A 23,145-nucleotide genomic window follows, 5' to 3' on the forward strand; every position below is an offset into this window, starting at 1 on the left:
ATGAAAAAAAAACAACAACATGTAAAGATAACAATAAGAGATATTGACATGAGGGAATAAGTCTCAAAGCCCAATTTAGGCACATCTTTTCCTTGGGTGCATAAAACTTACAGATGTGTTTTGGACATCATCATGAGGGGACTACTCCAATGAATTTTGACATAACAAAGTGCTACTACCTTTGTCAAATCACAGTTTCGTTTCTTGTACATGTTCTATGTTGGAGATTGATATACTGACTGCCATTCGAGGGGACTATTAAATGTGTGACAAAATACCACACTTTTAATAGGACAGCGTGCAAGTCATCATCCGAATATTGCCCTCTTCCACAGCTAGACCAGGTAATGGCGAAAATTATCACGGGTAGAATTCCTTGTATCACACTTTGGAGGGTAAATGAGTGCAAAAAAGATGTATGTTTTTGTCATGACTTAATCTTGCCTCAAGCTACACAGTCAATATCATGGCCATGAGTTGTTTGTGGAGTCAATATTCTGACATGGTTCTCCTCGCACAAGCAGTTGTGTATCCTTCCACAAACTACTGCGTTCTTCACACAAAACATGCACGGTGACAGCATAATTTTCACATCATAAACTAGACTACAGACACCAAAATAATGAATATAACTTCCACATGGTTACGACATCTGTCTGCATTACCATCATTAGTAACAGAAGTGCATAGGCTTTAACAATAAAACAAGAGAGCACGATAATCTGATCCATAACTTTCTTGACCTCATTAACACACTCACTCACTTATCGGCACTGAACACATGGGAATTCACAATCAAAGTGCCTTTGACCACTTATATGGAAGAAAGAGATTATGCACTCACTTTCAATTTTATGAGGTAAGACGGTTCTACAAAAAGATGCACAAAAATCCACAACTAAAACAGCAAACTACACAGAAATGCATCGACTCTGGATTTGTGCAAAGAGTCAAGCCTAAAAATTGAACCAAAACACCATATCTATTTGACAAATTTTCACTCTGTATGAATGAATATAGGCATTAAAAATGTCTGACACTGTAAATGACCTAACTGCAAATTCATTTCCCACTGTGCAGAAATATTACATAGGCCATAATTCTGCCCTTCACATATGCAAACAACTTTAGTCCAGCATCGCTACTTATACCAGGATTCCGCATACAGCTTGTTTATGAAGCAACCCATCATGCACAAATGGCACTTGAAGAAGAAGAAGAAAAAAAAAAAAACTTCCGAAGTGAAACATGGGTAAGGCAAAAGAAATGATCTGTCATTGACTGACTATATATTAAATATTAAATTTGTTTCAACATGATCAACAATTACATATTCTCAAATTTAACCTTGATAATTTTTCACTGCAAGTCACCATATCAATAAAGTCATTTTTATTTTCTTTCATTATCCTGCATGTCATCACTTCTCTTCACATCACATCACATCTAAAAACACCCCATGCATGGCACATCTGGTACCGGTATTCAAGTGCCAAGCATGTGTTAGGAGCCAACAAAAAATTTCCTACAAATCTCATCAAAATATCAAGTTTCAAACTTTGAGTCTCTGTTTTAATTAATGAAAAATGGAAATTCTCTTTAATTTCCAGTTGCAACACCACACTCTCATAATATCACACAATTTTTACACAATTTTCTCTATTATCTTTGGTACAGCAACTCTGCATATAATGTCCATGGCGATTCAAAGTATTGGGTCCAAGAATGTTGGAGACATTGGCTCAAGTTCACAAAGGTAGTCTGAACAAAACCCACAGTTTAAATTTACTTCATGAACTTCAACACGATATCGTCTGTTGAGAATGAGAAGGGCAGTAAGTAGTCTTGAACACTATGGGTTTAGTGACAACTTTAACACCCTTATCATTCTCAACCGACAATATAGGCTTACCTTTCACACATGCGTACCAGAGCATGGTTATCATTGGATGCATGTCGGTGCACCCAATCTGTCACGCACATCTATGTTGACAAATTTGCGCAATCCATGAGCTTAAGTTAAACCACCTTTGTGAATTTGAGCTGTTGCCACCACATACCAAACACTGAAATATATTGATGGATTGATGGATTGATGAGTTGTGTGACTAACCCCTCTCCTGTCAGAAGACCAAACATGCTTTCCAACTGAGAACATTCTATCTTTCTTCCACATCGAACATCATGAACGTACTTCATCATGGTTTGTCAATATGATCTATTGTCATAGAATACAATCTCCATCCTCACATTCACGACATGATTTTGAGAGTCAACACAAAGGAAGTCATATAATGGACACTCATATTAAGATGCTTCATAATATAAATAATCCAGTATACACTACTGCTTTTTAGTCATTAACATCAATCCCTTTCTCTTGTCTCATGTATTTTTTTTTAATATCTACTTAAATGAAAGTACTTGGCCATTTTGACATGGACAATTGTCATTTTAATGAAAATCAATAAAATTGTATGCCATGTAATTGACAGAAACATCACATATGTCAGACTCATGTTTTGTTACCTTGCAACAAATCTCAATGATCAAACTCCCCAAGCTCATTCCATTGGATAGCCTCATGTCGGTATTGAAAGCATGGGAAGTGGTGCTCTGCAGTCTAAGTATTAGTTAGTTTACAGCTTCTGAGCTCTCGAATTGATCATTAACTTTCATTCTTTTCAAGGTGCATCAATTCTGGCAGAAATTTCATAAATTTCCTGATAGCATGCCACAACTTTAATAGCTTCAATAACAATTTTTTTTTTCTTACATGCATCCACTCTCTCACTACAGAATAGAATATGCAATCAAAGCAAAATTATTTAAAGCAATTAATTTGAAGTACCTTTCTGTATGTATGCAATATACATGCGTGTGCTGGAACTTTACACGCAGGGATAGAAAAATAAATGCCACAGGGGGCAATAAATACAGGAGTACAAAATAAAAGAGGACTACAAGGCGTTATGTCGGTGTATTCTTCTGTTCTGTTTCCGTGGCATCATTAAGTCTATCTTCTTCTCCCGCTGAAATTACAATGGCGTCATCATCACCATCATCTTGTTTCATTTCCGTCTCGACGTCTTCGTCGTCGTCGTCGTCGTCGATTCCCTCAAACTTCACGCTGCTTATTCTCGCTCTAGCTAGAGGATTCTTCTCCGGCTCCCCAGGGTCTTCAAACTATGGAACCATCACAAAAAACTCAGACAGTCAGGAAAGTAGAATTATGAAATGTAATCATGACTATTCATGGGTTCACTGATATCAAAATAATATGGGTCTAGGGCAAGTATCCCCTGGACAAGTACCCCAGATCCTTCCCCTGACCCTACCCCTAATCCTAATCCTAAATTAATCCTAACCCTAACCCAAACTCTTATCCTAAGCCTAACCCTAACCCAAATCTTTACTCTAACCTTATTACTAACTAGTATTTAGCCAGGGGTAATTGTCCGGGGGAGAGAATTGTCCTGATGTGCGAAATATGCATCAGATATTACCGTATCAGCAATTGATCAGGGCAACAACCAGTTGTTGTTTTTAAATAAGATATCTACAAATCTTGTGTCCTTTGGATCATGTGACTTTTCTTATCTCATCTTTTTATTCCCTCATGAAAGCAAATCATCAGTAACGAAAATCTTGCATCAAAAGCCACTACAAAAAATGTCTTCATATTTTTCTTGATTCATTTTCCATTCTAGCATCAAGCATGAGACTGTGTTCCAGTCAAATCAATTTTAATCATGAATGTCTCTTAATCTCTTTATAAACACATTCACTGACCTATTCCTGAACAAAGCATATGGTGGAGGCTCAAGTAATATCATAACTAAATAACATAACTGACTGAGCTGTACTATTAAAAAAAAAAAGAAAAAAGTGCAGTTCACTTTAGTTTTGAGACTGGATTTATCAAGGAATGCCTTTATTAGCCATTGGAAACAGAGCATCATTTTGGTTGGTTGCAGGTAAGAAGCAGAAAACAGATCAATGGGAAAAAAAAATAAACCAAAACAGGATAAACATACACAAAGGCATGACCATGTCAATGACAGTTAGTCATTGTAAATAACCTTCAGTAGGCTCCAAGAAGAGTTGTGAACATGTTGTCTTGAAATTCGCCCAATTCACATCTCTTTATGCACTGTCTTTCTTATTTTTTCTTCACTCTCGTCCAATATACAAAAAAAAAAAATTATCCATTTCCATTTCCTATCAAGACAAAAGAAGATTCTCTTACGACTTCAAGAAATATCATATTGCACTTCATTTTTTGTAGGGGGGGGGGGGGGGTCAAAATAAAAGGAAGATTTCCAGGTAAGGGATGTTATTGTCATATTCTCCACCACAGCTCTTTCCAGGTCCCATTCAGTAACCTTGTGCAATGACTCAGTGACGAGTCAGCTGTCAGATTTTCTTCAAACATTTTAATGTCACACAAACCGCAGGCTGATGCATGACTTGGATATTACTGATTTCATTGCAATGAACTTTCTCTTGTGAGGTAAACCCACCACCTCTATAAACTTCAGATAAGATTGCTAGCACCATCAATTAATGCCACTTGAGAAACATGCTACCCATGAAATAAATATGTAACACGTTTTTGTGCTCTAACTTCACACTCAACAAACTACTCAATGGAGTGGTTGCATGATCTGTGACTATCATATATTCAGCCAAACATTTGTACATGATGTATATTTGATATACATCAAATCATCATTTGATCATCATTTACCTACAGAGCCTCAGGGTTACCTAAAAAAAACACCTACTGTATGAGCTGTTATTTTCGTGAATGAGGTCACAGACATTTTCATGAGATCATGTTTTTCGCCATTTGACACAGAGACTATTGTAAGTGTACTATCACCCTAGTGTATGGCGACATTCTCCCATATTGTACGAGTGCCGGTCTGACATTGATTTGCAAAATTAGTGAAAATCAAACCCTCTTGAAAATAACAGCTTATATAGTACTTGTGGTATATGATAACACACATGGTGGCTTACCTCTTCTTTCTCCGCATTTTGTCTCCTCAGTTCAGCTTTGATGAAAGCTGCAGCAAGAGAAGAAAAAAACAACAATAGTTGATGTATTAGCAAGAGCTTGATGAGATTACATAATATTCAGTCATTCCATCTTTCCCATTTACTGGGATATAATGCCGTATGAGAAAAACACATAGGAACACACATGCAAACACACACTTTAAAACAATGGAATATTGGTACCGGTACACATAAATCATTTTGTATGTTTGTTTGTTTTTTGTATAAGGACTGTGCTAGACGACAAGAACAAGGACATCTTTAAGTCATCATGGCATGAACATTATGTTAGTAACGAATATAGCAAAAAACAAATGAGAAGGAGTATTAAGACTATACTGGTGGTAATTAACTGCTGCAAATTAACTGCTGCAAAGTAGAAAATTATGCTAATATAAACACATATTACCTATAGCAATCGCAGTAGCACCTCATGTGATTGTGCATTTATTTTGTGTAACATGCACATGTAGCCCTCGATACACAGTAAAGATCTTAGAGCACATACTGTGTGAATTACAGTCTGGGACATGATCACAAGACAAGATTTCATATGCGAGGCATATGTGAAATTATACATTTGGTGCAAATGCCAAATCAAACTGCCGTCAGCTGATGTTGAGTACAACTGGTAAATAGTGGTACATATGGTAAATTCCACTTCACTGTATTAAATCGAGACAGAAAGTTCCTACGTATACGGTAGAATCATTTATAAATCAAAATTTGCACACTTTTTAATTTCTGACATTGAAGTGACATGGCATACTAAAGCAGATAAATACGCTAATAAAACAATTAACAAGCGCCCCGTAGCATCAAAACAATGCACATCTGTGCATTATTTGTGTAGGGCAGCTTAGAATGGGTCCAACTCCATTACACAGGCAGAATAATAAATGATGTATAAGAGGCTCATCTGAACTTGTTCACTGCCAGGAACACAACTACCCTGGGTTTTCTGATTTGAGCCCCATGGGTTTATTCACCATAATTTATAAGTATGCAGGCTGAATACTCATAAGGGCAAGTGTAGACAGAATTATACCAACATTCAGAGCAAGAAAGAAATAACAGGAAAATCAGTCAGGTGAACAGTTAGAGGACTAAAAGAAAGTAAGTGTGATACCCACATACCATTAGGTGAGGTGAATAAATACAATAGAGAAAATACCAGTATATGACAGTGGACATAATAGGATTGGAAGTCTACACTAGGTCAGGCCTTGATTATTCATGTGAAGTGGCCAGTGACAGGGTGGACCGAAAGTGGTGTACCATATACTGACTAATACGTATAGCAATATAAAGTCCTGTTCACAATATCCCTTTATTTGTAAGTAAATGACAAAGAGACTCCAACTTTCTCCTACCTCTCCCCACCCTCACAGCTCCAATCCACAAACGTTTGCAAAGACAGATCTAAACTTACCTGTGATAATTGTTCCTACTAGTAGAGCGACACACAAGAAGATATTCCCGACCAGTGAGTTGACTTTGTTGACGAGAACACCCATGATCAGGGTGAAGGCAATGCCAAATGTCTGCAAGTATTCAAACAAAAACACATGCACGTAGGTCATAAGTCATAAGAATTTCATTTTTGTTCTTTTTTTAGTTTACTTTTAATACCTAAATACAGCATTATTTGACTGCTCAAAAAAAAAGGAAGAAGAAAAAGAAGAAGATTGTGACAAATATGTTGCTGACTGATTACAGATTTATCTTAAAGATGCTAGCTCATTCGGTTTGCGCAATAAACGTCCATGACTTTATTTTCTCATGAGAATTTCATAAGTTTGCAAACCATGAATCACAGATATTTTGTTTAAAACCAGCTCCATGAAAGAGCATTATTACCCATTCTCCTACATGTGAACTTGGGTGTGATATGTACGGTGCACCTGCACAGAAGTTTGAGGGATGTGGACACACAAACCTGGAGGTGTGGTATGTGTATCGTGCTAAAGCAAGGGCCAATCATTAACAACCATCCTTCATCAGTGCTCCTGACTATAAATCGTCATTGACAGCTGTTCAGTGACCCCCACCATAGTTACCTGCCAGGCCTGCACTAACATTGAGATATTTTGCAGGTCATTGTACTAGTCTAGGAGCAAGAGCTACCAGCACATTGCATTCCTTCGTGATCACTGCTCTCCCTACCTTCAAAACAACAATGGGAGCCACATAAATCACTTCGGTCATCTATCATTTGTACCATATTGCTTATTATCAACCTGGAAGAGAAGATCCATAGTTTCACATGTGATATACCGTAAGACCATAAATGTTTGCGTGCATTAAACTTTCGCAAATTTCACAAGGAGCCACGATTCACAAAAGTGAAATACGCGGGAATGCTTCTGGCTGCACAATGCACTGAATGCTAGTGGGAATTTGCAAAAATTTCTTCCCGCAAAAAAAGACTGTCGGCTCCTATTCATGAAAGTCTCATGCCACAAATGTTAGTGGTTTAACAGTATGAAGGACTGAATATAAAGCCAAGCTGATGAGAGATATAGGAACAAAAATCACACCTAACCTTAAATTTTGTCAGAGGTTTTTTCCCCTCTTCTATTATCCTCTCTATGGGGAGGCAAATGCCAGCAAACTAGTGCACCATTTCTTCATTTCAATGAAGAATATATACTGTTTAACCATGTGCTGTTATATCACTGTACAAGAAGACTATAAGATTTTGAGATGTCACTATAGTGGACTAACAGAGAGAAAATATTAAAAAATGCAACAAAATGAATATTTCTCTATTTCTTAAAACATGTTCAATCACCTTGCTACTAACAAATGTTAAGGGCAACATTATTTCTCTGCCCTGTGAATAAGGTAAAGTGCTCTTTTTTTAACATATGCTACAAAAATGAAAACATGTGGAAGTGAAGTCTATTCCTATTATTGTGACATCACAAATATTTATAGCCTCTCATAATCCAGGCATGATTTAACCAAACCTTTCAAAATTCAGAGCTTTTAAATGGATTGTCTAATTTACCACGAACTTGGCTGATGTGTGTCCTACTACTATTTCTTCATTTGCTGAATCCAAGTGTACATTTGGGGTGAACTAGCCTTAAGAATATATCAATAACACACCACATCTCTATAGACTATTGAATAAGCAGTAAGAATTTGCTTAGGAGAAGAAGGAAATGATGAGGGTCTGGGAGGCAGACTACACGCCAAGAAGACATTGATCTAGATCTCTATAACAATACAGACACTGTCATGTGGTGTTTTAAGAGGCAAATGTGTATGCCCTCATGGACATGAGCAAAAAGTGTAAGTAAATATGCACAGGGCACTAGTGTCAAAGATGACAAGAAGTCAGTATATTGACAAACCTCTCTTTGTAGGACATCAAACACAAGAATAAACTGTGTCAACACCAAAATGTGTTTGTATTTGAGCAATTTCTCTTTTAATGGGAGGAAATCCCAATGCAGTTTCTCTCCAAATGACCTCATTTCTGAGGCAATATCAAATATATACACACACCTGGTGTGCAGTGAGCAAACAAGAATGTACTACTCAGACAAAGAAAGGAATGACATTGAACACAGGTAAAAGTGCACAAATATGGCTCCCAGCTGATAATCAATTACAGTTATAAATTCTCCTCTATCGCTGCCTTGAGTCAACAGTCTTTAGTATCAAAATTGCAGTGTATATCTTACAGTGCAATAAAGCGACGTATTATCAGCACTTGGTCCTTATTAAAAGTAATACCATTTCATGACATTTCATACTTTCAGTCAACAGTATAATTATGTTTGCCTTCAAACCCAGAGTCTGCAATGCAATTGCTTGTAATTCGAAAATGGAAGGTTTCCAACAGGAATATCATACTTTAACAAAAACGCAACATTCTCCAAAAGACAACAAAACCATCAGGTGTTGTGAAGATAACATCGGTGTCGATGAGCAATACTCTATCTGACTACCAATGCTGGAGCTTGATTCAACACAGTTGTTGGGGATAGGACAACATTGCTAGCACTAGTCCAGAACTTACAAATTACTCATTGAGCATTATCACAATCAAAGTTGATTACCAATACTTATCACATCTAATCTCAGCACTAATCATCTCAGTACTTATCATCAGGACGGACTTATCAATCTAGTAACATATAGAGGAGAAGATTAAGCATGATTTGTTGTAATCTGTACCTGAGCTGAAGCGTTCAGCAGGCCAGATGAAGTGCCCTCTGGTTCAGGAAATGTCAGCTCAGCAGCAAACTCAAATCCAAGTGGAAGATATCCTGTCATGAAGAATCTGCAGTCAAGACAAATTAAGGGAAAGGGGCATGTAAATACACCACACTACAAACTCGACAGAGTTTAATTGGCGGCATTGTGCCCTTTCTCATCGACAAATTGTTTCATCCTGACAATATATAATATATATTTGTATATATTGGCCTCAAAATGACAATTCAATTACACCAAGTAGCACTATTCATCAGAGGCATAAGGAAATGGGTCAAGTACTGTTCACATCATCTGTTCCTACTACTGAGATACAATTGCACCATGAAACAAATATCTTTATAAAATGGGTTCAAGAATGTAGCCAATTGGAAGCGCTGAAATGAGTCACGTGTGCCTGTATTAATTTCTCACTAACATCCACGGCCTGATGTCACAATGTTTACACTAGCAGTGCGCACTCAATCAGTTGTTACAAGTGCGTCGCGCGCTGCTATACACGCTGTCAATCCTGTAAACAACTTCTAGTTCGGGCTGCCGGCCGGCCTTTCTTGTGTGCATAACATGTGTGGCGTACGTATACTCTTATACGTACAGTACTTATATGTGCGGGATTTCCAAGTGCGACGTGCGTAAATGTTTGGGACGAACATCTTCGGACATCTTACAAAGGTACGTGAAAAATGCTGTTAGTTTTCGACCCATTTTATAAAACAAATGATGCACAGGATTATTTCGTGGCGTTAGTGGAGATGCAGCTCACTCTCAGGTATTTACAATGTAGTGCAACATGCACTCGGCTTCGCCTCGTGCATGTTTCACAATTGTAAATACCCTCGAGTGCGCTACATCTTAACTAACGCACTCTATCCTGTGCATCATTTGTATAATATTGCCTGGATTATCATTTTTGGAGCATATAGTCGCTCAGATGACATGACCTTGTATCTTAAATTTTGGTGAAAATCACTTTTTTTAACATTTATTGTCAAATAATTAGTTAAGTGATGTCCTGCCCAAATGCTAGCTGTCTTACCCCAAAATTAAGGCCACCATGGTATGTCAAAGGAAAGGCGATTCCATTTGTTGAAGAGCTTTGGCTGCCATGTTTTGTTTGTTTGTTTGTGTGGGTTTTTTTTGGCTCTCTTGAACATTTGACATTTTTGCGGGGTCTAGGGCAATTACCCCCGGACCCTTCCCCTGACCCTAACACTAATCCTAATCCTGAACCTAATCCTAGCCCTAACCCAAACTTTATACCCTGAACCTAATCCTAACCCTAATCTTTGCTCTAACTTTATCACTAATCAGTATTTAGCTGGGGGAGGGGGGGGGGGGATTAGAAAGACATCTCAGAAACGCCACAGCAACATAGCAGCGATGTCTCCACGACTTCCGAGTGAATATGTTGTCACATTCTTTGGAGATGTCTTGGACATCGCCCTGGAGTTGCCTTCTTGGTGAGAGGGCAGGTCATTTCTGGTCTCTAGAGTTGCACAAGTCATGGCAAAGTCCAGTGAGATAGGCCCTTAACTAAATATGGCCAGTTAGCTAAATCTTCTGACTACTACAGTCAACTTTGGTTATCTAAAGTCAACCTTGCATACGTCAAATAATCACCTATTAAGGGTGAAGGTCTTTTCAAGTCCTCTTGTCTTCATATTCTATATTGATTTTAATCCATCATATGTCAAATTTTTTCAAAGTTAAAGCTATTTCTCCAGTCCAAATAGATTTGACTTTGAGCAAGCTTGACCGTAGTAACACGGGACCATGTCATCTGTTTTAAAACACATTGCAGAGGAAACTTGAATCAATATTCTGGCATCCATACAAGGGTGACAGGACAACTTAACAGCAGAGAGTCTTTTGGATAGTGTGGGCTTGCCAAAGAGCCTGGCACAGATAGCTCACAACTCGGCCTACAGACTTTAGACTCCCTGAGACTTAGACTCCGTGCAAAGGAAATATGATGCTTCCCCTGATTGTAAGAGGCAGTCAAGCATTGTGAGATTATGGCCTGTCTGCAATACAACACCATGGCCGGAGTTGATGCCGCGTTGTCATGGTGACCAAGTAGTGGCTACCAAGGGGTTCTGAAGAGGAAATTCACAATTTTTTTTTTCTAAAAATCTCTCCTTCGTCTACACTTCTGACTAAAGACTGGATCAAACTAATCACTCTACCAAACAGGTTTAACCAAATTCCCTTTGTCATCTTAGATTTCACTAGGATGCAGTAAAAAGATGAATCTCAGACTGGCATAAATATTTTCAGAAAAAAGATTGAATAATTTCACAAGCTACTTACTATTACATTGCAAATTAAGTGGACTTCTTGGTATATCATAATCATACTGGGGGGGGGGGGTATTGAATGCTGTATTCTGAATGTGAAATCCTACATTATAATCATCATGACAGTTTGACATGTTCTCAAGTTTTTTGTTCATTGAGCGTTGCGGGTGTATTGAGTCTGGCCTGTTGCATGCTTAAATCCCATCATTGCCTGCAAAGCAATGGAAACCTTATCTCCCCATTCATACAACAGGAAAACAAGGATTTCTTGAACGAAATGCAGACATGGTCATGGATGTTCCCCCCCCCCCCCACACACACACACACACGACTACATTGCTTAGCCTGAAGTAAATCCTGGGAAATAGAGTGTGTCAAGGAAGGAAGTTGTTGGCTGTAATGGGCGGAACATTCTGCACAATGCTGCAAGAACGGCTCGTTCGTACGAGTCTCTTGACTGTGAAGCAGAAGACTCTCCAAAGATCAACCAGTGACAAGGTGCGTGATCGGGGAAAAAACGGTCTTTGGACCGCAGCTGCTGTGGTGGAACTTTTCCCTATCATCTTCAAAGGTTAAAAGAGTTACAAGATGCATTTTCATGAGCCAAACACATCTACAATTCACCAGTGTTTTCCAACGGCAGCCAGAATTTTGATTTAAAAAAACAAAAGCAAACAAACAAAATTTTTATATAGAACATTCCCTTGACAATCATATTTTTGCATTCTGACACAGAACATACATGACAAAACTAGAACAAAAAGTAGTCTTCAGATGTATCCATCCAATTGGTATCAAACACGGTAAATGACAAAATTTTTGCATGATTAATTTTCATTTTCTGTTGGGCGAGATGAATTTTGCACATGTCTCTAACTTTGTGTAATCAAAGACACAGAACAATATTACAAATAGCACGCAAAATTCATGTGGCACGAAATGCATGAAAATTTCCACTTTTACAGTGCGAGAAGACACATTTATTTAGCAAATCTGCGACTGACAGCTCATATCATCATAAAATAAAGATAAATGCGAAGTCAGTCACTCATACAACATCTTCGTCTCATACTTCACTGAAAGGTAAGTTATAATCTGAACTAGAAAAGCACTTGGAGGGTGCAGACCTCCACCAAGCAGCTAATTTCCACCCATTTACATACGTACACAATTATGTTGAAAAATACCCCTTTTCCCAATGAAAGAATCTTTTCTAGTGCCTTTACCTTTGCTTCCCGCTCAGCGCATGCACGCACACCTCAAAATACACACAGATTGAATTCCCTTGTTTGTGGGCCCTATTTGCCAATGATAAAAAAAAAAAATCTTTCAAAAATTCAAACAAATTCCATGATCCAGACAGTGATTCCATTCACTACCACAATTCTATCATTCGTTCCTTGGGTCATTATCCACTTTTCCTATAAATTTCATCCAAATCCATTTGCACTATCTTTTTTTAAATATTTTTTTAGCCACTTTGCTTGTCAGACAAATAAACAAACAGGCCGACAGACAGACAGACAGACAAACCAATACCAGTAAAAAAAACCATAACCCCCTTGGCGGAGGAAATTATGGATATTCCCAACACATGCCTGCCCCAGCATATTTGGGTTCAGTTCTGAATCTGGTAGGCATGTCGTGTTTGCAGGCAATTTGTCCCTCTGCGCGTGGGCAATAGATGCCTTACAGATGCAGCTGAGATAATGCAAAATTTACCTTTTACACTGTCACAGCATGCATGGACTAGAATATTGGCTCATAAAACACGCAACACACTGCTTAGATTGATTTATAAATTCCCTCTCATTGAACAGTGTACCCCTTAAAGGGACGGTTTATTTTTGGTTGAGATGGGGGATTCAGACCTTAACTATTTGCGAGATAATTAGAAACCGCTTATGAAATATTAATGAGCATACAAATCCACAAGGAATTCAAAGTTTATTTGATGAAAATTGGTTTTCAAATGGCTGAGATATCCAAAAACAAAGTATAACAAAGTGGTCCTAATAAAAGGCGGGTCCCAACTTTTATTAGGATCTCTTTGTTTCTTTGATATCTCGGCCATTTCAAAACCGAATTCCTCTTAGGATTGTGTGCTCCTGAATATTTCATAAGGGGCTTCTCATTATCTCACAAAAGAGTTGGAAACGTCAAGCCCCTTCTCAACCAAAATTATACCGTCCTTTTACGGGTAACTTCATTAACTCATCAGGTCCAAGGAACCATATATCTGAGGTTTGACACTGTGTCATTTTGTTCAAATATTCAGTATTCATTGTTAGTATTTCATAAGGTATAAGTTAAAATTTCTCTTTCTGTGAGTCCTATTTTGGTTAAAAAAAACAAACCAACTGTAATTTGAAAGCATGGTTAACAAAAGCCTCTGATTACTAAATTCAAAAGTGGTCTATGAATTGGCAAAAAAAAAAATGTAGAAGACAAATTTTACGTTTCTGTCTCAAAGAGACAACTTTTTATATTTCTATTTTCTGATATTGTGCAGACTTCAGTTGATATCTTAGTGGCTCGGAGACTACATGACAATCTGGCGACAACTTGGCGGCGATTAGAGTCTTGCTGGTCATGTCTCAGCAATGTTTCCAGGGAGTCGCTAGAGAATCAAACATGTTTGATTTTTGGGGATACTTTTTCCAGTCTCCAGCTGTGGTCTGAGACATCTCTGTGATGTCTTCTTTACATTGTAGTTGCTGCCAAGTCACAGAGGCTAATTTTGTCTATGAAGCCTCCAACGCGTCTCTGCGACCTTGCTGAGAACCATGGCTACCTACCAGCAACAATGTGGAGACGTCTCAAAGACCTCTGGGTGAATAAGTTGTCACCTTGTTGGGAGACAACTCTTGACATTGCTAAAGATTTGTCTTTTTGGTGCAAGCACAAACAATCTTTTTTTTTAATGTTTTGAGTCACATGAGTCGCAGCAGTCGTGGCGACATCTATTCCAGTGATATATGCCCTTTACTGATTTTAACCAGTCCCATTTTTAATCTTTCCCAAATACAAGATAATACAAGGAGAATTTGTGCAAAAAAAAAAAAAGTCCCTTCCAGGACTTGGATGGGTCTCGGTGACAGCCTTTTACTCACCCAAGGAACGCGGTGACACCGAAGACGACCCAGATCTCTCCCAGCTTGAGAGTGAAGGTGAAGCAGGCCATGCCAAGGAGAGACAAGATGTACACTCCCAGCGTCGTACCCCTACCATGGAGAGACAGAGTGACGGCACTAATCATCATGTACACATATTCTATAAATGTGATGTCAACTAAAAGGTCGTACATAATCCCTTTTGCAAATGTAACAACAGTTTCCATGATTACAGAATGGTGTTTCCCAATATCTACCATTGTCTATGAAATCTTACCATAAAAACACCTGAGAGTTTTTTAAAACGAGATGAAAAACTAACCCCATGACACTCAAGAATCTTTTGTAATAAAGAATAATGGTTGGAATGTTAGTTTTGTGTGTGTGTGTGTGTTTTGTCCAATAATACATAGTGTTGGGAACTGACCTGTAGGACCTGGTCCTGTCCAGCCAGAAGCCTGTGACTACCGAACCAGCCATTCCAGTTATCACCAGAGTCAGCCCGATGATACCAACCATGACCTCTTGGCTCTGTGAATGAAAAAAAAAAATAGAGAAACATATGAATAAAAATACTTCTTTGGTTTCTTCTTACTTTCTGATACAAGAATGAAGCTGGAGAGAGTCACATGGATACAGCATTATGTTTGATCATGATAATATTGTCATCACTTTTACTATCATCATAACATAAATATCATTGCCATGTGTCATCACATGAATCTTTTATTACCTCCACAAAGGAGGTTACGTTTTTGTGGGCGTTAGCTTGTATGTTTGTTTGTCTGTCTGTTTGCAAAATAACTCAAAAAGTTGAGAACAGATTTGGATGAAACTTGCAGGAAAAGATTACAATGACACGAAGAACAGATGATTAAATTTGGGTAGTGATCTCAATATATCTGGATCAAGGATTGTTTTTTATTTGATTTGATGAAGGATTATCATAAGCAAATAGGACCAACAGAGGAGGGAGTTCAAGCTGTGCACATTTGAGGTGTGCATGTGCACGCAAGTGTACACTCCAGGCACAGCAGGCAGCTCGCTTATGGAGGGATTCTGCTGCTGATGAAGTAGACTAGTCTTAAACAAAACAGTAAGGCGTCTTTGAAATCTTTGTCATAGGAAAATAAGGGTGATTTTCAGCATGCTCGTATGGATGGCTATAAGCTGCTTGGCAGAGGGTCCGCGCTCTCTGACTGCTCTTCTAGTTGTAACTTTAATCATTACCATCATGAGTTCTGCCATTACTTTCTATCATGACTTTCTATCATCATCGAGGAAGCACAGGTCAGAGAGAGGCCACCATCCCCCCCCCTTCCCCTTCTCCTCCGAAATGCAATTAAAGCAAACTCTGTTAATTTGATTACTTGAGTTAATCTGTCAAATTGCAGAAGTAAATTAACAAATTTCTGTGCTCCTTATCTTGTTCTCTGCACTCAAATCTATACCGGGACCTACCCATAACAAGCTTGCTTTTATGTAGGTTCTATCATATTTTTTTCCCCAAACATTTTCACTTCAGATCCAAACTTTCAAAGACTGAGTGAATTCTGATTATATTATAATCATATGTACAATGTATGTTTTTTCTTCTTCCTCTTCTTCTTTGTTATGCCAGTATTCTGTATTCATTTTAACAGACAATAAAGTATCTTGTATCCTCGCTATACCAGGAAGGTGGGCCCACCTCCCTGGCTAATACAGTCAAACCTGTCTATAGCGGCCGACCAAGGGAGATGAAAAAGTAGCCATTATAGGCAGGTGGCCACTACATACAGGTTCTTTCACATATTTTTGTTTTTCTATTGGAAGGAGTTATTTTCAGTGGTTGTATATGGCAGGCGGGCGCTAGAAACAGGTGGTCACTAAGACAGGTTTGACTGTATATTAATAATTACTATATATTTCAGGACTACTTTATTGTGCATCCGACCTGCATATGATGCATCAATTGATATTTGATATGTCTGATGTTTTTTTTTTTTTTAATTGAGAGATTATGACAATAAATTGGTATGAAAACTATTAAGTACTTGTGGAGGACACTTCATCTTCCTCTATGACATCACAAATGAAGATTGATCACATGAGAGGATTAAATTTCTGGAGCAGTAATACCTTGGAAATAACTCACAAATTTTACCTGTCAGCATTCTGTCACTGAGCATGTGACTATTAAACAACCAGCATTTCTCAACTGCAAATGATCAGTGCCCATGCTCACTCCTTCAGACCTTCATTTAATTACATGAACATGCCACACCTGGGTCACATGACCTACACCAACTGAAATGTGCGATAATGATCCCATGGGAAATTAAACTTTGTGCTCTATGGATTTTTTATGCCCCTAAACGAAGTGTCGCTGGAGGCAATATGTTTTTAATGGGTTGTCCATCCGTCCATCAGTAATCAATGTTTTTTTCTTTGTACATTGTCTGTTGTGATGTGTACATCATTTTGATGTCGATTTCAAATTATTTCCTAGAAATTCCACAACAACAATAAACAGAGAAGAAAAGTGTACATAATATGGGTTCTACAGGACATTGATGTAGCAGTATTTTCAATATTGTCCACATGTTATAGCTGTACAATATCTGAAAAGACCTTTTCCTGACTGAAAAAAAAGAAGAAAAAAACATGAAGTCAGCAACACCGGCAATAATGGATATTGTGATGCTGAATAAACTGGCCATCACTCCAAATGCCTTCATTCATTTGTGCTCAAACACATCTTGAAGACTGTAAAATTGGACTCATGTCCTTCGGTTTGCAAATCATAGGATACATGTGCATCTGTCTGCAGTCTCCCAGCACAGACAACTCAAATAAGGGTTGTTTTTGTTGGAAGCACAAAGATTGAGTAGCAAATTTTGTTGAAAGGTCTTGGGTGAGTCAACAATCTCAGCAATACACTTTACTTTTTGGTTCAAATCAAAACAAAATGAAACAAAACAAGACAAAACATAAGATATGGTCTGTATATTATCACACAAAGTCCCCCCACAAATCTACCACTTGGCAGCTGACAGAATGCACCAAAAATGGGCAAAGTGTCACAAGTTCTAGGTCTCACATGTAAACTGAGATGGGGCGTTTACTTGGCATATGTTTGAAAAATCAACAATACAGTCAGATACAATATTTAGTATCACAACTGGCAATCTATTACAGGGAATTCTACAGGAATTGAAGAACATATTTCTGTATTTTCAAAAGGATGTCTATTAAACTCAATCAGGGACTAAAGAAGTCAGCTTGTATACTCGAGAATCCAAGCACAAACTTCACGTTGTCAAAAACGTGGATTGGGATGTAGTTTTAGGCTACCATCAAGGCTGCAGACAATTTATCTTACATCACCTCATAGTACTGTTTGATTTGCCTGTCTGCTCCTCTGACCCCTTTCTTTGTTCACAGATCAACAACAAAACCTGAATTGGTTTGCTTTCTTCTTCTCCCTCTCTGGTATATAAGAATGTGCCATGTGGACATTATTTGCTGACTGTTGCTCAGTGGCGGATCCAGAGGGGGGCACACCGGGCGCGCCCCCTGTTATTTTTTGTTAAAACAAAAGAAATAAAAAGAAAAAAATGGGGGGCGAGTACGCCCTCCCCTTTAATTTTGTAAAGGTGCCTCTCCTTTACAGAATTCCTGGATCTGCCTCTGTTGCTAGTCACCTCGCGCAAACAATGATGGCTTGGTATCATTCATTTGTTGCCAGTGAGCGAGGGCAGGATGCACCTTTTCACCTGTTCTTCACACAAAGAATGAAGCATACATAGAATCCTACACGGGCATGAGTTGTCATTCTTTCATTATGCCCCATCCAAGGGAAACAGCATTTTGTGTCCTAAAACCTAGCCAGACTGCAACCTCTGTGCATCATCCCTGTCACCAATAGTAATGACTGGATTAAAGGGGAATGAAACCCAAATTTATACATATCTGGATTGAGCAAATGTAGAAGAACACTTCAGTGACATTTTGAGGAAAATCAGACAATCCCTTCAAAAGTTATGGATTTTTGAAGATTTGGTGCCACCACTGCTGGATGAGAAGACTACAACAGTTGGTGATGGCACACATGGACAACGATTCAAAGAAAATATACAGATTATTTGTTTCATCTTTTATGAAGAGTACACATTATTCCTCCTCCTGATACTGACATATGTTAAGGGTAGTACAATCCCCTGTTTTCTGAAAGGGGTGGTTTTTTTTTTGTTTTTTTTTGTTTTGTTGTTGTTGTTTTTTTTTTTGGGGGGGGGGAGGGGTTCATTATAGGCCTAATACTGCGAAAGATGAAAATATGTTGAATCCTCTTTGTATCTTTTTTTTAGAGTGTCCATTACATGACATCGCAAAGTGTTATTGACATCTCATTCAGTGATGGCGTCACCTAAACTTTGAAAATCCACAACTTTTGAACGGACAGTCTGATCTTCCTCAAAACTTCATTGACATGTTCTACGAATATTGCTGTATTCACTGAATCCAGTTTTACATTTGGATTACATTTTCCTTTAACGGAGGAGACGGCAAGATCCAGAGACACAACCCTGCACAGATGGTCTAATTTGGCCTCAAACGGGAGACCTCTTGGGTTACCTGGCAAACATGTTGTTGATTGACTGAGCCAGCTCACTCACTCCTCCATTTGGTTGCGAGGCTCTAATGGCTGCTGCACCTTTTTGTCCGCAATTTGCTCAGAATATCATATCATGCCATCAAACACACCAGATGAAATTTACTTCAAATAGTGTAGACTTCATAAGTTCCTACATTAAATTTAGTCTTATTTCGGTTAATTTTTGTGACCTATAATATCAAACACTACTTTTACCATTCCTATTCAGATCTTATCAAAGTACAATCAACAAAAATGTACTATCTTTGTATACTTCCGTACATTTAAACTATAATTTTCGTATGGTTTTCAATCCTTTAAAAGTTCCACTTTACTCCCATTTTTGTCCAAACTGCACACACTAGACAGCATTTTCAAACTCCAGCTCTTCCCACCTCCCTGCTCCATTCCCTCCAAACTGAACTAGAAATGTCGCTACAGCGACTGGTTATACCCCGCCAAACAACATTTCATAAGCTTTGGTCAAAACAACATTTCATAAGCTTTGGTCAAAAAACTGAGGAAGTAGTTAAATCCGCAAGATCTTTCCTTGATCTTCTGCCATTAATATGCCGTTACCATGGCAACGTACTTTCGGGTACTGTCGAAAAATGCGTCTTGCACATCTACAACCAAAGGCACACATCTGTACCAAGTTTCATGGAAATTGGGCAAAAACTGAGGAAGTAGTTTGCAACACAAAATTTTCCATCATTTTGGCTCATAATATGTGAGCTGTTACCATGGCAACATACTTTTTGTCACTGTCAAGAAATGTGTCATGCTGACCTATATCCTAAGACAAACATTCAATATGAATTCCATGAGAATTGGAAGAACACTGATGAAGCAGTTTTGCCATGAAGCATTTTGCCCTATATTTTACCAATAACATGCCGTTACCATGGCAACGCACTTTTTGCCACTGCGGAAATATGTGTCTTGCACATTTAACATATTCAGATGAACATCTGTACCTAATTTCATGAAAATTGATCAAAACTGTGGGAGGAGTTCGCGACGCAAGATTTGTACCCATTTTTGCCCATAATATGCCGTTACCATGGCAACGTACTTTTGGGTACTGTCAAAAAATACGTCTTGCACATCTACAACCCAAGGCACACATCTGTGCCAAGTTTTATGGGAATCGGTTGAAAACTGAGGAAGTAGTTCGCAACGCAAGATTTGCAACGGACCGACCGCCCGACCGCCCGACCGCCCGACCACCCACTGATTCCTATATACCCCCTTCAAACTTCGTTTGGCGGGGGTATAATAAAAACTATCAGCCTACATGTTGTACTGGGTAGAGAATGGAATTTGTTTCAGAAATCTTCCTAATGAACCTACTCATTAAAGGTGCATGGTCCCCGTGTTTTAGTCAAATGCGTACACGGGCGCACAGCGCAAGTTTCCTATAGAGACCTACGCTATCGACTTCTTTTGGCGCTTACGCTTTGGCCCACTTTCCCGAGTCCGAAGAAGACCGATTCACTGTAGTCAGTGGTCCGATCACACTTCGGCTCATGATTCGGCTGAGGGGGATGACAGCTTCAGCAAACTTCTTTTGTGATGTCATAATAACAAGCACATATGCACGCACCCTGGCATTACTACAGACTGCGCGATGCGCAGAGAAGACAACAAAGGCAACGTTACTTAGCAACACCTACGCACTTTACTCTTGATGACAGCTCTACTTCGGTAATCTTCGGCAGTATCATCAACAGCGCCATCTACACTACCGGGACTATGCCCCTTTAAAAGCTGACATTCTTTATCATGAATAAATTCTCTTTGAGGCAGACATGCTTCGGTTTGAACCATCACTCGTTACCTCCGCCAAAGGGGGAGGTTATGTTTTTGTTACCGTTGGTTTGTTTGTTAGTTGGTTGGTTCGTTCGTTTGTCTGTGTGCAAAATAACTCAAAAAGTAGTAAACGGAGTGAGATGAAACTTGCAGGGAAGGTTTAGAATGACACAAGTAACAAACGATTAATTTTTGGTAGTGATCCGAGAATTTTTGGGGAATTTATGACAGATTTGTGATATTTTTGCAGGTAGGGTCAATGAACTTGGGAGTTCAGGCTGCGCGTATTTGAGGTTTGCATGCGCGTATTTGAGGTTTGCATGCGCGCACTTAAGTGCGTGCTCTAGTTTCTGCTAGGGTGAGGCGCGCGGTGCAGCTGAGGGTTTATGACATAACATTATTAACTAGAAATGTCGCTATGGCGACTGATGCCTCCGCCATAATGCATGATTCTCCAAATAGGCGTATAGTACAATGTCTTCACAATGTGTGATCCATGACAGTTTCACATAACTGGCAAAATATTGATATGACTGGTTTGTCAGAAATGACTTGAATGTTCACTTTCCTTGAACTGGGTTTGCTATAATTGTTGAAGAGTGCAGGTACACATATTTGGGGAATTGAGAATTTTTACTTGAATTCTGACGGACCCTTTTATAAGTTTATGCATTGAGTAATTTCCAAGGTATGAAGAAAGAGTGTAATTACAGTACAAAATAGATTTTTTTTTTTTTGGGGGGGGGGGCATTGAAACCTGACCTTTGACCCTTAACCTTTGACCTTTGACATTCTGGCTGGAAATTTCCTGGAGAATCTCCATTGGGTAATGCATGTATATATTACGTTTGAAAACTAATAATGCAAGCATTTCATATACTAGTGTATGAGGGAAATAGTAAAATATTGAGGAGTTGACCTTGACCTTTGACCCCATGACTATTGACCTATGACCCCTAAATTCCCTAGATAATCTCTGCCAGTCAGTACATGTGTATGTACCAAGTTCCATGAAGATACATTGAAGCATTTGTGAGAAACGTGATATTACATTTTCACCTAACCTTTGACCTTTTGACCTTTGACCTTATGACATGAAACTCTCTCTGGAGCATCTTTATGCAGTAGTACATGTCTAAACCAAGTTTCAAGAAAATACCTTAGGGCATTGCATAGATATTGGGGAAATAGCAAAATTTTTTGCATTTGACCTTGACCTTTTGACCTTTGACCTCTTGCCAATGTCACTAAAATCTACTCAACTAATTGTCCCATCATACTTCATCCTTGGACAAAGTTTGGTGAAAGCTGCTTCATCCAATTTTGAGTTATCACGTAAACAGATAAATTTCAGGATTTGACCTTGATCTTTGACCTTTGACCTCAGTCCGATTTCACTAAAAAACTAATCAAGTAATTGTCCCATCATACATCATCCTCCGACACAGTTTGGTGAAATTTGCTCTATCCAGTCTTGAGTTATCGCGTAAACGGATACAATTTCATGATTTGACCTTGACCTTTGACCTTTGGCAGATTTCACCCAAAAGCTAATCAACTAATTGCCCCATCAATGCAGTACGTATGGGTGGAAATCACTGATCTCTGTGGAAGAACAAGATCAGTGCGGGTGGAAATGGGCTGCATGCTTGGCGGAGGTCTGCACTCTCAGAGTGCTTCTCTGGTTATTACAGCTAATATGCTTTATTTTGAATCATTTTACTTTGAAGCAGGCATTCTCTACTTTAAAACTGACATTAGTACCTTTAATAAATTTCCTGATTAGACAGACTGGGACTATTGTATTCAAACATGAGAGGCCGACAAGGTACACAACCTAGGTAATCTATTTACTGGTATAATATGAGACCTTCATAATAAGGACAAAATGGTATAATATTAATGGACTAGTCATTGTCCCTATACTCACAAATTTGCCAAACACGGCACATGTTATTTCACATCAGAAAATAGCCTATAGATAAGGGGTATC

At 38.6% G+C, this 23,145-nt stretch overlaps 1 protein-coding gene across 1 annotated transcript in view; it reads right to left on the bottom strand.

Annotated features, from left to right (window-relative positions):
* Nucleotides 1–2,856: 2,856 nt before the first annotated feature.
* LOC139716919 (choline/ethanolamine transporter flvcr2a-like) overlaps nucleotides 2,857–23,145 on the bottom strand; it is a 67,985-nt gene continuing 47,696 nt past the window's right edge. The window contains exons 5-10 of the mRNA XM_071628440.1: nucleotides 15,132–15,235; nucleotides 14,705–14,815; nucleotides 9,256–9,361; nucleotides 6,497–6,608; nucleotides 5,026–5,072; nucleotides 2,857–3,186 (exon numbers count right to left, since the gene is read on the bottom strand). Of these exons, the coding sequence (XP_071484541.1) occupies nucleotides 2,971–3,186; nucleotides 5,026–5,072; nucleotides 6,497–6,608; nucleotides 9,256–9,361; nucleotides 14,705–14,815; nucleotides 15,132–15,235 (696 nt within the window). The 3' untranslated portion in view covers nucleotides 2,857–2,970. The remainder of the gene's footprint in view (nucleotides 3,187–5,025; nucleotides 5,073–6,496; nucleotides 6,609–9,255; nucleotides 9,362–14,704; nucleotides 14,816–15,131; nucleotides 15,236–23,145) is intronic.

This window comes from Diadema antillarum, unplaced genomic scaffold (assembly GCF_040938485.1).
Source record: "Diadema antillarum isolate AM-2024a unplaced genomic scaffold, OU_Dant_1.0 scf00000071, whole genome shotgun sequence".
NCBI lineage: Eukaryota > Metazoa > Echinodermata > Echinoidea > Diadematoida > Diadematidae > Diadema > Diadema antillarum.